This window comes from Bos mutus, chromosome X, assembly GCF_027580195.1.
Source record: "Bos mutus isolate GX-2022 chromosome X, NWIPB_WYAK_1.1, whole genome shotgun sequence".
NCBI lineage: Eukaryota > Metazoa > Chordata > Mammalia > Artiodactyla > Bovidae > Bos > Bos mutus.
In genome coordinates, this window is record NC_091646.1 from 117,634,466 (window position 1) to 117,648,254 (window position 13,789).

Below are 13,789 nucleotides of genomic sequence, written 5' to 3' on the forward strand. Positions count from 1 at the left end.
AATGTATTATTGTATTATTATTATTAATAATTAAATTATTAATTATTAAAAATTATTATTTACACAAACACTACTCTCTGAACTCAATGGAATTTGTAGTCTGAGTAAGTTATCAGGAGAGCAGTATACTCAAAATGTAAATTTTAAACAAAAGAGAACCTGTTTAGGAACTATACTATTCTTAGAGGGCACCTTTGCTTAGAGCAGTAAACAGTTCTCTTAAACTTAAACATTTGCAGAAACATCTTCTAAAAATATGATTGTGTTAGGAAAGAGAAAGAATAATCTGAGTGCTTAAAAGCAAAAGAGGTAGGCAGCTTTGCTTAGCAAATATACTGAAAGTGGGCATGCCCCATTGCTAGGGGACAAAGGCAAATTAAAGTCCTATAGCTTGGGATACAGTAAGAAGAATAAATCAATAAAAGAACTGTTTTTAAATAAGACCCAGAACCAGTCAAATGGGAAAAGGGTTGGAAATATAACAAATTGGATTTAGCATCAGCATTTTGAGCTTTTCTTACATCAATAAGACCCAAGAAGAAGATACTGGAAGACCTAATATTTAGACATCAAGGAATATAAGCTTGACTTTTGAAATACATATATCCTATGGCCATACATCTCCATTCCAGGTTTAGCCAAAACATAATTGTGACTTGATTTCATTTTTAGATGCTATTTCAGAAAACCTATATAATTTTTCAAAGTTATATGTTGCCATCTGCTCCTGTCATTAATAATCTTAAGAGCTTTTCCATGTATATAAAGACATAAGGGGAAAAAAACTAGCCTATTTACCAAAATCTTTATTTGCATAATATGAAAATTGTTTTTTTGAGATGAGACTTGTCAAAGGCAATATGCAAAGCACATTAAGGGCCTGAGCGAGTCAGACATTTATGGAAATATTTTCCTGCAGGAATTGGCTTTCTGTAACAGTTCTTAATCAAGGGTAACCCTAGGAGGGAGACAGAGTCAAGTGCTGATTCCTGTCCATGTACTTAAATCATTTGTTATGTACATTATCCACAGTTCCGAGCAGATATTATTCAGCGACTCCTACATTTTGAAGACTCTGATAGCCTCCAATTAAAATAAATAAATTTATATTAAAAAGTAAATTACAAATAAAAAAATAAAAACACATTGATGGTAGTTTGACAAAGATCAATCATATTGCAAGGCTTATCTAATTTTTTTTTTACTTAATAACAAAATGCAGTATTTGATTAATTAAAAAGAAACAGTCTTACTGAGATGAATTATGCCTTTTGGTAAACAGACCACACCACAGTAACTGTAAAAAATTTGGACATAGGCTTTGACTTTTTTAAGCAGAGAGAAGGGATGCAACTCCCTCCTTTGTTTTGACTGAAGTTAAGTGCTTCCAAAAAAAAAAAAAAAAATACACACACAAACAAATAAAAACAATTTCCCCCAAACCCAAATCCCCTTATGATCTACCCTTTCTCCCCATCCCTAACTGTGAGAGGCATGCTACTCTCAAAAAAAACTGGTTACTGGTTTAAAACTGTTCCAGAAGACCTAGAAGTTCCTTGGAGACGCCTCATGAAACAGGGAGAAGGCAAGAGATGGGTTCTAAGCCCATTCCATTCAAAATAAAGAAGTAAAAAAGGGATCTTGCTAGATAATCTGTGTTTTCTTCATAAGCTATGGTTTTAGGATGTCTCACCTTTTTCCATATAACCATGCATTTCATTTTTTTTCAAGTTATTATTTGAAAAGGCTAGTGAAACATGCATTTAGTCTCTTATTCTACCAATATTCAGAATGGAAACTGCTGCAAAAGGAATGATAAAGGACTACTGCTGGACACTGGAGAAGGAAATGGCATCCCACTCCAGTGTTCTTGCCTGGAGAATCCCAGGGACGGGGGAGCCTGGTGGGCTGCCGTCTGTGGGGTCGCACAGAGTCAGACACGACTGAAGCGACTTAGCAGCAGCAGCAACAACTGGACACATAAGCAAACTGGTATACGCTTTCAAATTCATTTCAAATTTAAACTGTAGCAACTGCTATATACCTGTCTCACCAAAGTAGTTTCACTCAGCCAAAGCATTGGTCTTCAAAAACAACAATAACAAAAAACACTGGTCTTAAAAGTTTCATGAAAATTTTAACAAAATATGTCATACCCCTGACTAATGTTTTTAAATGCTGTAAAACCAACCAAGACTAAACCTTCTCTTTACAGCATCAGTTACTTGGGTCAAATGAGACACTGTAGAGATCTGGTTTTTACTCTGGGTGTGGAAGTGGTGTAAGTCTTATTCATTATGACAGTTTTACCTGACAGATGACATAGGACACAGTATCTCCAGCTTTCACCTTTCTTCCTCCTTGAGAATTTATCCAGAGGGCAACATGTACATGAGGTAGGCTTTTTTTATCAGGGTAATCCTGGGGATCCTTGGTCAACGCCTAAGAGAGAAAAAGCCCCAAACTTTAAAATAAAACCCTTCACATAAAGATATGCACAAAACATATCTTTGCTAGAATCACATTAGCCACATAAACATGACAGAAAGCTATATGTAGAAAATACTGCCACAGGCTCTTTAGACATTCCAGCCTCAAGGCTCCTCTCTCCTTCATGTAGTAACTAATATAACCAGATATAACCCTGACAAAAAAGAAATATGAGTTTTAAGGCCAAGGCACAGGATACTTGGATATAAAAATTAAGACTATGCATTCAGTCTTCTATGCAGCCTTAGAATTTCTTCTAATGTCTGCAACTTTCTACAGATTACTTAAGACGGATGGATAATGGTTCCTCTGACTTAATGATTTGTTTCTCAGCGGTTTCTCTGCCTAAATAAATCACGAAGGCACCAGAAATCACGGGATTTACTCACACTGTCAACTTAAGTTCTCCAAAAGCAGAGTAAGTGAGTTTATAACAGAAAAGCCCTATGAGAGCAGGAACAGGTCAGCACTGCCCAGAGCTGCGGTCACAGGGCTCATGATACTCGGCATGTAGAGCAACCCAATGTTTGCAGAAGAAATTACTTCCTTCACTCTGCGATAATTCATGAAGTTCAAGCATTGTAAACTATCGCATGATGAGTAAGACAGTCACTGGTTCTAGGCCATCTGTCATTATTAGATGACTTTCCATTCTTCAAAAAAAATTCTAAAATAAGCTACATGTGCCAGAAGGGAGTGGTGAACTATGTGTTACAGAGAATCTGGAGATGGAAAGACCTCTACCATTTGAGAGCAGAAATCATGGAAGAAGAAAATGAACTAGCACATGAAGGAAAAAAGAGATTTTTAAGAAAAGATGACAGGATCAAGAACATTGAAGCAGAGAGAAAAAGTAAAAGTTAAAAGCAAGATGAGAAAAAAATACAGTCTATCAGACTAGAACTCAATATGCACAAAGGGAAGGGGTAGGTTTCAAAAGACAAGAGAAAGGACCAGGAATAAAGGTGTGTGTCTAGATCACCTATTAAGTGTGGCTGGCAGATCTCTGGGGGTTCCTGACACCTCTTCGCAGGCTGGAGAGGTCAAAAGTATTTTCCTAATAATATCATTTGCACTGGCGATGCAGAAGCAATGGTCAGTAAAGGTGCTGATGCCTTAGAAACATGAACCTGGGCAGACACACCAAACTGTACTAATACACATTGTATTCATCACCACCACAAACTCAGTTTTTTTTAAGTTCTTGATCCCTGAGTACAGTTATTATTTTGTGTGACAAAATGGGAAGTATGCACAAGGCACATCTACTGTATACTCAAGAACAAAGGTTGATCGAGGAAAGGCATTTGTAATATACAACTGTCTGAGTTACAAGCTAAACTAGCTGCCTTTCTCAACACAATTTTTACGTGAAAGAATGACAGGACAACTATGGGTTACCCTAAGTTGAGTAGCTGGCAGACAATCACTCAGAAAGAACCAAGTGAGCCTGCCACTTCAAGGAAAACACCTGACAGTATATATTGCCTTTGAGAATACTGAAGCAATCAGGCGCAAATCAGAATTTTGGAAAATTTGTTTCCATTCCTGTGAGCTTGACAGCTCCCCAATACTTAAAGACTTTTCTCATAAAAAGAAATGTTTTAAAATGTGGTTTTTGATAATTCATTGGTACAATGAAATGTACCAATATTCTAGAAGATCTGTAAAACTCAGGAAACAGACATTTAATTAATGATCAATGTATACTATCATGCATGGGTAAATTATCAACTCAAAGCACCACACAGATGAATAGATTTTAATGTAAGAGAGTATGATATGGTTTCCTACTTTCACATTGCAAATAACCTTTAAGACAATACCACTCAGAGTACTGGTATAGAATCAAAGAAGAATACACACAACTATCTTAAGAAGTTACTGAATAGTTCTCCTTTTTCCAACTACATATTTGTGTTAAACGACTTTTTTCCTATACTTGAACCAACACCAACATCACATCAGACTGGATGCACAAGCAGATATAAGAACCTAGATGTCTTCTGCTAAACTAGACATAAACAGGATTTTTAAAATAGCAAAATGACACAATTCCTCTGATTAATTTTTCTTTGTTTTGAAATACATATTTCTCATGAAAAAAAAATTATTTTTGTAATCATTTAATGGGTTTACTGACACTTAAATAAACTAATACATGCTTTCCAGTTTTAATTTCTAACAGTAAATATCAATATAAGCTACGTAAACAAAGGTTCTTGCAGTCCTCAACTATTTTAAGAGTGTGAAAAGAGTCCTGAGACCAGGAAACTAGAGAACTACCATAGGAGAATAAAAGCAGGTCCTCAAACACAACTGCACATCCACCCATTATGTACACTTTCTAAATTATACACTCAGTGTAGGAGAGTGCCTGCCTGGAAGAGTCTCCAAGTATTTGAACCTCCTCAAAGCTGTATTATGCAAAGTCTTGATTGACTTGGATGGGTAATACTGCATAGAAATTTTAATCAATATAACTCTACTTAAGAAAACTGTTATCTTCTTCAATTGACTATACTTCAGTGCAATGTTAAGAAATTCTGAATTTCATCTGACACACTTTCCAATTATTAGATTGGGGTTATTTGGGAATTTTACAAGACAGTTTCAGAAGGCTTGATTTTTCTAAAAAATGCTTCCTGGTGGTTTAGGCTCAAGTTAACCAGGGCTATACAAATCAGCTGTGAGGTATTTCATGTTACTTTATGAAATATATTTAAGATTACAGCAGTTCAGAAAAATCACACACAGTGTTTTTCAGCTGTTGTTGGCAACAAAGGCTTAAATCTCTACAAAGGTAAAGCTCACCACTTCACCCCTCCACCTGAGACTCACCTCCCATTTTTAAGCTGTACCCATATCACAAAGTCAATCTAATCTAATCTATATCTTATCATAAGGCCTTCTGCAACCAGTCACATGGTTGTGGAAGAGTACTCTTCGATTCCACTCTCCTTTGAAAGTGACAAAATGTAAAAACTTATTTACTCACAAGTTTAAACAGTACAGATATTCAGACAAATGTTAATTAACACAGTCACTTTTGATATATAAAAAGCTTAATATAAACAAGCACAGGAATAACTATGATATAGATAGTCCTTTCATAGAATTAATTTATTGTACTTTCATTGACACTGCAGAAATTCTTTATTTAAAAAAGTATCAGAGCATGGAACAGTATCTTTGCTACACCAACTTAGCATCTTGAAAATACCAACTAGGTTTTGCTTATTCTACTTTATATCCCAGATTCTAGCACTGTGCATGTAAGAAGTACTCCATGTTTGATGAATGGATGATTAAACAAGCAGAGGAATTCTTTCAATGCTCAGTGAACAACTATTATTTGCCAGCTACCACACCAAGTGAAATGAAGACTATAAAGACAGTAAGTAGGTTTCAGTTCTGCATGGAAAAATACATGCACAGTCCAAATCACACTACATATTAACCAGTATTGTTAGTAGTAATAAAAATATGTGACTTTGAGTTGGTAATTACTGAAGTGATGGATGTATGTGGGTTCAAGATGTTATTCTCTTTACTTTGGTATAAGTTTTCAATTTTCAATAATAAAAACTTTAAAACAGCAAGGCTGAAGAAAGTTCCCAAGAACTCAGAGATGGCCAGTGTGTCTCTGAGGCTAGGTTTCTCTGCACACTAGTAACACTGTCTTGTCACCCACAGGAGTAGATGATGGCCTGGGCCCATTACCTTAGAGGGCAATGTTCTTTTGCCAGTAATGTGGTCATGTTGTGATTCAGCCTTCCTAATTCATGCCTGGAACCCCATGCAACAAAGGACCCATATTTCTAAGAAGGTAGATAGTGTAAGGGATACAATCTGCAGAACTGATGCAAAAATTGATTAAAGCAAAACAGAAACAGTAACTCTTAGACAAATTTTTAAGAAAGAGACAAAACAAAATCTGAAAGGAAACCACTCTCCAATGTCACAAGTGATTCCATACCAATAGGCACGCACTGCATCACTTAGAGTGAAGAGCTAGTGCCAAGACACACATCCTCTTATATTACTTATTTCTCATTTTTTGTACTTTTCATGCATAAGTGAATGTCATCTTTGTGATATTAAAGACATCTCAGTTAAGGGATAGGAAACAAATGACTTAGCCTAAGAATAAATACAAATAAGGACATGCAAAGGAAATATTCATTCTCTCTAGGAATCCAAGAAATGCAAATCAAACCCAATGATAAAATAGTGTTTCACATCCTTTGTGGTAGCGATGTTTTACTTAAATACCACCAATGATATTATGACCAATGACATATCTCTTATATAGTACAAGAAAATCTGTGGTGAAATTAGCACACACTTTTTTTTTTATTATTAATTAGTATCACTGTTTTACAAAGCAATCTGACAAGAGCCATATAGATACTCAAACTTTTTGATGCAAATGTTTTACCTTTAAGGACTCTAAACTAAGAAAGTAATTCATCCAAAAGCAAAAAGACAAACAAAGATGTTCAATTCAGTAATTTATAAGAGGAAAAATTAAAAAAAGGAATACTCAAGCAAAAATTTTAATTAAAGGTGTACCAGTGAAATGCAAGATTAAACATGATGATTTTTAAGGTTAATACCAGTATGTGTTAAAATCTATTTAAGTGAAAACAAATTTCAAAATAATATGCACTGTAATTGCTATCATGTAAAACTGTTTTATGGAGAAGGCAATGGCACCCCACTTCAGTACTCTTGCCTGGAAAATCCCATGGACGGAGGGGCCTGGTAGGCTGCAGTCCATGGGGTCGCTGGGAGTCGGACATGACTGAGCGACTTCACTTTCACTTTTCACTTTCATGCATTGGAGAAGGAAATGGCAACCCACTCCAGTGTTCTTGCCTGGAGAATCCCAGGGACGGGGGAGCCTGGTGGGCTGCAGTCTATGGGATTGCACAGAGTCGGACACGACTGAAGCGACTTAGCAGCAGCAGCAAAACTGTTTTAAATAGTAAGGATGTGCAGAAATGACTCATTATTTTAGTATAGGGGCATGAAGAACGAGTTTTAACTCTATAAATTCCATTTAATGCCATCATTAGACTCTTTCTCATCAAAATTCTTTTTAGTATGAGGTTTGACAGCAAAATTTATTTATCACAAAATGGATAAAATGGTATTTGCAAAATTACCTTCTGAGTATGTAAGGATACTCTTTTTAAATGGAAAAAAAGAGAAAAATCTATAACCTAACATCTTGAATTACACAGTACTTTTGGAAACGAAGACCTTCCTTTTCAAATTAGGTAAGAAAAAATATTCTCAATTTTCAACAACTAAGACTATCCATAAAGAGTAACTTTTATAGTAAAAAAAAAACCATCAATTTTCAACAACTAAGACTATTCATAAAGAGTAACTTTTATAGTAAAAAAAAAAAAACAAAAAAAACCCACAAGTGGTTTGAATATATAGAAAATACTAACACCATCTTATGACTAAAGAACAACATATAAAGATGCCTTCTGATTATAGTATCTCTAAGGATCACGTTTGGTACAATTGCACAAACACAGGCTCTCTGTCTAAGTTTATAGGCCTGCCCCCCAAACAACTATAACTTAGGAGGAATATGAAGAATGTAATACTCTCAAGTTCCTGAAACATCAATTATAAACACAGTACCTCTGGACACAAGGCTTCCATGAATAAAGAACCATGAGAGAAGGCCCTGCAACAGATAGGGGAGCATCAGGGGCTGAGCTAGGAAGAGTGCCATGCTAATGCGCAGTCTGTGAGATAGTTGTTAAGCAGTTTTCATCACCGGCTAGAATTTATTTCAATTGCAAGGATGAGGTGGTTCTTCAACTATCTGAAGGAGGAGAAAAACACATGGCAGCAGCTGGGCACAGTAATAAATGCCACATTTACCTTATTAATTTCAAACTGGCTCACTGGGACACTGCCGTTTAGCACATTTTCTCCAATTTCTATTAACCTCTTCTGAATGTTTTCCACTATAGTGTCCCGGTTTTGATCCGAAAGAATCTGGCCAATGACAAAGCTGCCAAAAAAAAATAAATAAATAAAAGGAGAGGGTTTGATTTTTTATATCATAGTTTATTAATAAAGGAGAGACAAGGAAGATAAATGCCATTAGATTAACATGTGGACAATAGCCATACTAAAAGCTAATATGAAGGTTAATGTCCAGAAGGCCATTACTATTTGTTTTTTCAATATTAACTCTACCAAAGGTTTACCAACCTTGCAATGTCAGGTTTGTCCTTAAATACAGAGACTTTTTTTTTTAATGAGGCAGCTAATGCGTCCTATTTTGTGTGTGGATGGAGAACAATATGTGTTCCATCACGTTTTTACGCAATTATAAAATTCATAAGCAGCTATATTCTACTCATAGGCTAAAATCTGAGAAGATAAATTTTTCACTTTCCTCATAAAGCTGCAAGATATTATCTCTGATAGTATCTCTGCCCGAGATGACCACAAGCTAGAAAGTAGGAAAATAAAGTTCTTTATGCAAATCGTTTAAAACTCAGAGATTTCAAACTTTTTTTCCTTCGGCTTTATTATATTTCCCAGTGTTCTCCAATCGTATTACTATGCCTCAAAAACTTCATGTTATTCTATCAGATCCCCCAAAAAAAGAGAAAAAAAAAAAGAAAAGGAGTAAGGAAGCCAATATTTTATCCATTTCTGAGAAAATGCAGAGCGAGGGTTTGACAGCTGCATTATAATTTGTCAGAAAAAGAACCCTGACAAAAACATTTGTATAGCTTTAATTACTAATACATTTCTAACTCAGAGAAATTTACTTCTATTATGATGCATCTTTTCTTAGAAAAGACAAAGCCGAAGAGAACACTCTAATCGACAGTCTATACAAAGTAGTTTCATCTTTGGGTACATTTGGGGGCAATGAAGCATTTCAAACTATATTTCATAAAAAGCTAACAGTGACCCACACTCAGATGATCAACTTTGCCTAATCAAGAATAGTTTTGCAGAAGCAACAATTGCTCAATCTTCCAACTTGAAAGCAAGTGAAAGGCTGGAAAACAAGTAAAAAAATGCTGATATTCAGCAACACAAAAATTAATTTGAAATTTCACTTTAAAGAAAAAATTCCCCCTATTTTCAGAACTAGTCAGGTTCACAAAGCAGGAATTATTTGGAAAGATGGGACATAAAGTATCTGAAGATTTGTCTTTTTAAAATGGGTGCCTTATGTGGCCCTAAAACAAATAGGTCTTATTAGCACAATCTGCACTCACATGTATAAAACTAAGGGGTCAGTTATGACATTTATTATTTTGGAGGTACATACGATATTTGAGAACCAGCTCTTAAATTAACCTGAGATTAGTAAGAACCTTTACACACAAATGATATGGGCAGGGACAGTCTCACTCCATGGCCCACTTTGAATCCTAGAACATTTGAAGCCACAACACAGGGAAAACTTAACAATCATGGCCCTAAAGAGGCACTACGAAGATTTCAGGAGCACAATGTAAGGGACTTCCTAATAGAAACAGTGAAGCAAAACAAAATAAAAACAAGCGAACATCAATGAAACTCTGTAAACATCTAAAATGTGAAGGTTTAACCTCATCATGAGTGAAAACTCCTAAGATGCACCTTACAGCAAGCATCTCTTATTGAGCAAGTTTTAACCCATCTGTAAGATTCCATTCCAAATCAGTAAGAGCTGTTAATACACAATGATATCAATAACAAAAAGAAGTTGTGTCCTTGTGCTTGGCAGAATCACAAGTGTTCTCCACATTGTTAACGCTTGAATTTTTTAAAAACAAACAACAAAAGCAAAAATGAAAGCTGAACTCACTTTCCAGTGTCTTTAGCAAGATCACACCAGTCTCTTCTAACTATATCTAATCCTTTCACCTCCTGTTTCGTGACGTAATTCCCATCTGATGTTGGCTCAACAATCAGAGCAGCGTACTTTTTTTTCTTCAGCAGTAGCAGGGACTTGAAAATACCATCAATGTCTATTTCAAGCAGTTTGTACAACTTATTCACTTCACTTTTCACCTGTGAACATTTCAACCATTAATGTTAGCTTCTCAAATATCTAATATGGAGAAGATGAACATGCTACAAATTCCCAAGAGTTCATCTAAACAGAACTAGAAGTCACACAAGACTAGAAGGCATTTACTCAGGTTATATGGAAAACAGTATTAAGTTTGGTATGATGCAAGAACTTTGAAAAAGCACAGGAACAAAAACAGATAAAAAGATAAACAAAGAGACGATACTATAAATACATCATCTCACTCAACCAAAGGACAGAAGTGGCAGGGTCAGCTACAGGAAATGTATGAAAATTATGTAACAGACAGTTTTCGAATCTAAAAACTAAATGCATAAGTACTTACCGTCAAACTACTGAATTAGAGATAGTCCAACAACTAGATACATGGCCAGTAAAACTTTACTATTTAAAATAGTGTCTAAGGTATCTCTGTACCTCCTGTAGCACCATGACTTTAAGCAAATAACTATCTGCTGAACAAATAAATGAACAGCCACCTGCTCTCTATTGATAGCGTCATTGCACAGACCATCACCTCAAGGGAAAATACACAACTTTTCAAGGTCCAGTGAGTACAATATGTCAAGCTTGTTGTTAAGTAAAGACTACAGCTCAAATTTCACACATTTTAGGGGAGATAGGCAGGAAGTTGTTAGCTTATAAGATGGTACCTTAGTTTTAGTTTATTGGGATAATATCTTAACAAGTGATCGAAAAACACCTGCTAATTGTTAGGTGAACTGCAGTTAGGCTACAAATGATTATTTTTAAATGTTCCCTTGTCTTTTTAAATTATTTTAAGTATTCTCGTGAAAATTATAGATATATGCATATAATGTAGTTAGGTATGTATTTATCCATATCTATCACTGTATAAAATACATCTGAATGTAACAAGAGACATATTTCTCCTTATGAATGACAATGTGATAGGTACTAATGTGATCACATCTTAAACTTACCAAACCTAGACTGTTTTCTAAAGGTAAAACATATCTATTACTTATGGAAAAACCAATTTCCTTTGTTTTTGCCCTCAAAGTAAATAACTAGAGTAGAAGTTGAAATAAAACAGGGGATGAAGAATCAAAGGCACTAAGTTTATTATCATTTTCAGAAGGACACGTATATGTAGAAACCAGAAACAATTCACAAAAGTAGGTGAAACATATAATTTTATGAAATTATCTCACCTTGTTTCCCAATTTAAACACTTCTTCCAGATTGGTGCTATTGGTGTTGATCATAATTGAATCTGTATCTCCATAAATAACTTCAAGATTCATCTAATGAAAGCAAAAATTATAATAATTAACAACAAAAACACCATGACCATCATACACTCAGTGAAACTCAAAATTTTCCATTATATAAATTACAGGTTCCAGATGATTTTTGAAAAGTTTACATTTCTTCTTGCCCATATTGTCAGTGTACAAAGACTAAGCCCCAATAAACCAAAAAACACACACACAAAAATCTCCCTGATTTTCTTAAAGCAGACAGTGGAGTGGCAGAGGAAGTATCTAGTTTCAACTGAAATAAAATGTAGGACTAAATAAAATAAAGATAAGAGACCAGGAAAGGGAGGGGTCTGTATTTACCAACTGTCCCTCATGCTTAATGGTCAGGGCAATTTATAAAGCAGAGACAAAATGGGGTTTTTTCAACCCGATCCACAAATCTATATTAAATTCTTAGTAGTTAGCAGAATATGAAGAGTGACAAAAAAATCAATCATCACAAACAACACTAGAGCACATACAGTATAAAGGCCTGGAAGTAAACTAATTAGCACTGTTACTGATTTGCTAGAAACACTCACATATAGGCTTCAAGCAGTGGTTAGATTATATCAGTGTTAGTAAACAAACAAACAAACAAAAAAAAGGCTATAATCCATTAAGAGGGATTATAAATGTAAACCAGGCATCCTAAGAAGCCATTTCCAGTGTGTTTGGGTTACAATTTTCCTTAAATACAACATCATCACCAAGTATGGTATCTAAGAATTACTGTACAATGAAAATGCTTACCTTCTGAACCATCTCCTTCGTATGCATCAAAATCTAAATGAAATGGAAAAAAAGTCAAGATTAATGCATTACATAATTACAAAAACCTATGGCACAAAGTGAAGAGGAACTAAAAAGCTTCTTGATGAAAGTGAAAGAGGAGAGTGAAAAAGTTGGCTTAAAGCTCACCATCCTGAAAACTAAGATCATGGCATCTGGTCCCATTACTTCATGGCCAATAGATGGGGAAACAGTGGAAACAGTGGCTGACTTTAGTTTTTTGGGCTCCAAAATCACTGCAGATGGTGATTGCAGCCATGAAATTAAAAGACGCTTACTCCTTGGAAGGAAGGTTATGACCAACCTAGATAGCATATTCAAAAGCAGAGACATTACTTTGCCAACAAAGGTCAATCTAGTCAAGGCTATGGTTTTTCCAGTGGTCATGTATGGATGTAAGAGTTGGACTGTCAAGAAAGCTGAGTGCTGAAGAATTGATGCTTTTGAACTGTGGTGTTGAAGAAGACACTTGAGAGTCCCTTGGACTGCAAGAAGATCCAACCAGTCTATCCTAAAGGAGATCAGTTCTGGGTGTTCATTGGAAGGACTGATGCTGAAGCTGAAACTCCAATACTTTGGCCACCTGATGTGAAGAACTGACTCATTACAAAAGACCCTGATGCTGGGAGGGATTGGGGGCAGGAGGAGAAGGGGACGACAGAGGATGAGATGGCTGGATGGCATCACTGACTCGATGGACGTGAGTTTGAGTGCACTCCGGGAGTTGGTGATGGACAGGGAGGCCTGGCGTGCTGTGATTCACGGGGTCTCAAAGAGTCAGACACGACAGAGTGACTGAACTGAACTGAACTGAAATATATACTGAGAGAGATAGGCAACCCCATGGTTTGTCATTACCATATATTTTTAAAGCTCTTGATGGTTTTCTAACTATAATCCTCAAAACAATATCATCATAATCTAAAAATCAGTTTGCCTGTATACCAACTCTTAGGCAGAGAGATGTTCGCAGATTTGCTGTAAAGGTCTATCTTTAATAAATATACTTAATAAAATATCCTTTTATAATATGGCGTAAAGGCCATATTCTTGATAGCAATATTTAAAAAGAACTATATGGCTTAAAAAAAAAAAAAAAAACACCACAAAGATTAACCAAGCACTTAAAACTTTCCAGTACTCAGGACAATTAAAAAATTTTAGA

The 13,789-nt window shown here is 35.4% G+C and overlaps 1 protein-coding gene across 3 annotated transcripts in view; it reads right to left on the minus strand.

Moving 5' to 3' along the window:
* The window catches only part of POLA1 (DNA polymerase alpha 1, catalytic subunit), a 295,847-nt gene that overhangs the window by 169,589 nt on the left and 112,469 nt on the right, over positions 1 to 13,789 (minus strand). For all 3 annotated transcript variants that reach the window (XM_070366396.1, XM_070366398.1, XM_070366397.1), the window contains exons 27-31: positions 12,586 to 12,618; positions 11,743 to 11,835; positions 10,340 to 10,545; positions 8,401 to 8,533; positions 2,311 to 2,442 (exon numbers count right to left, since the gene is read on the minus strand). In XM_070366396.1, coding sequence (XP_070222497.1) covers positions 2,311 to 2,442; positions 8,401 to 8,533; positions 10,340 to 10,545; positions 11,743 to 11,835; positions 12,586 to 12,618 — 597 coding nt within the window. The remainder of the gene's footprint in view (positions 1 to 2,310; positions 2,443 to 8,400; positions 8,534 to 10,339; positions 10,546 to 11,742; positions 11,836 to 12,585; positions 12,619 to 13,789) is intronic.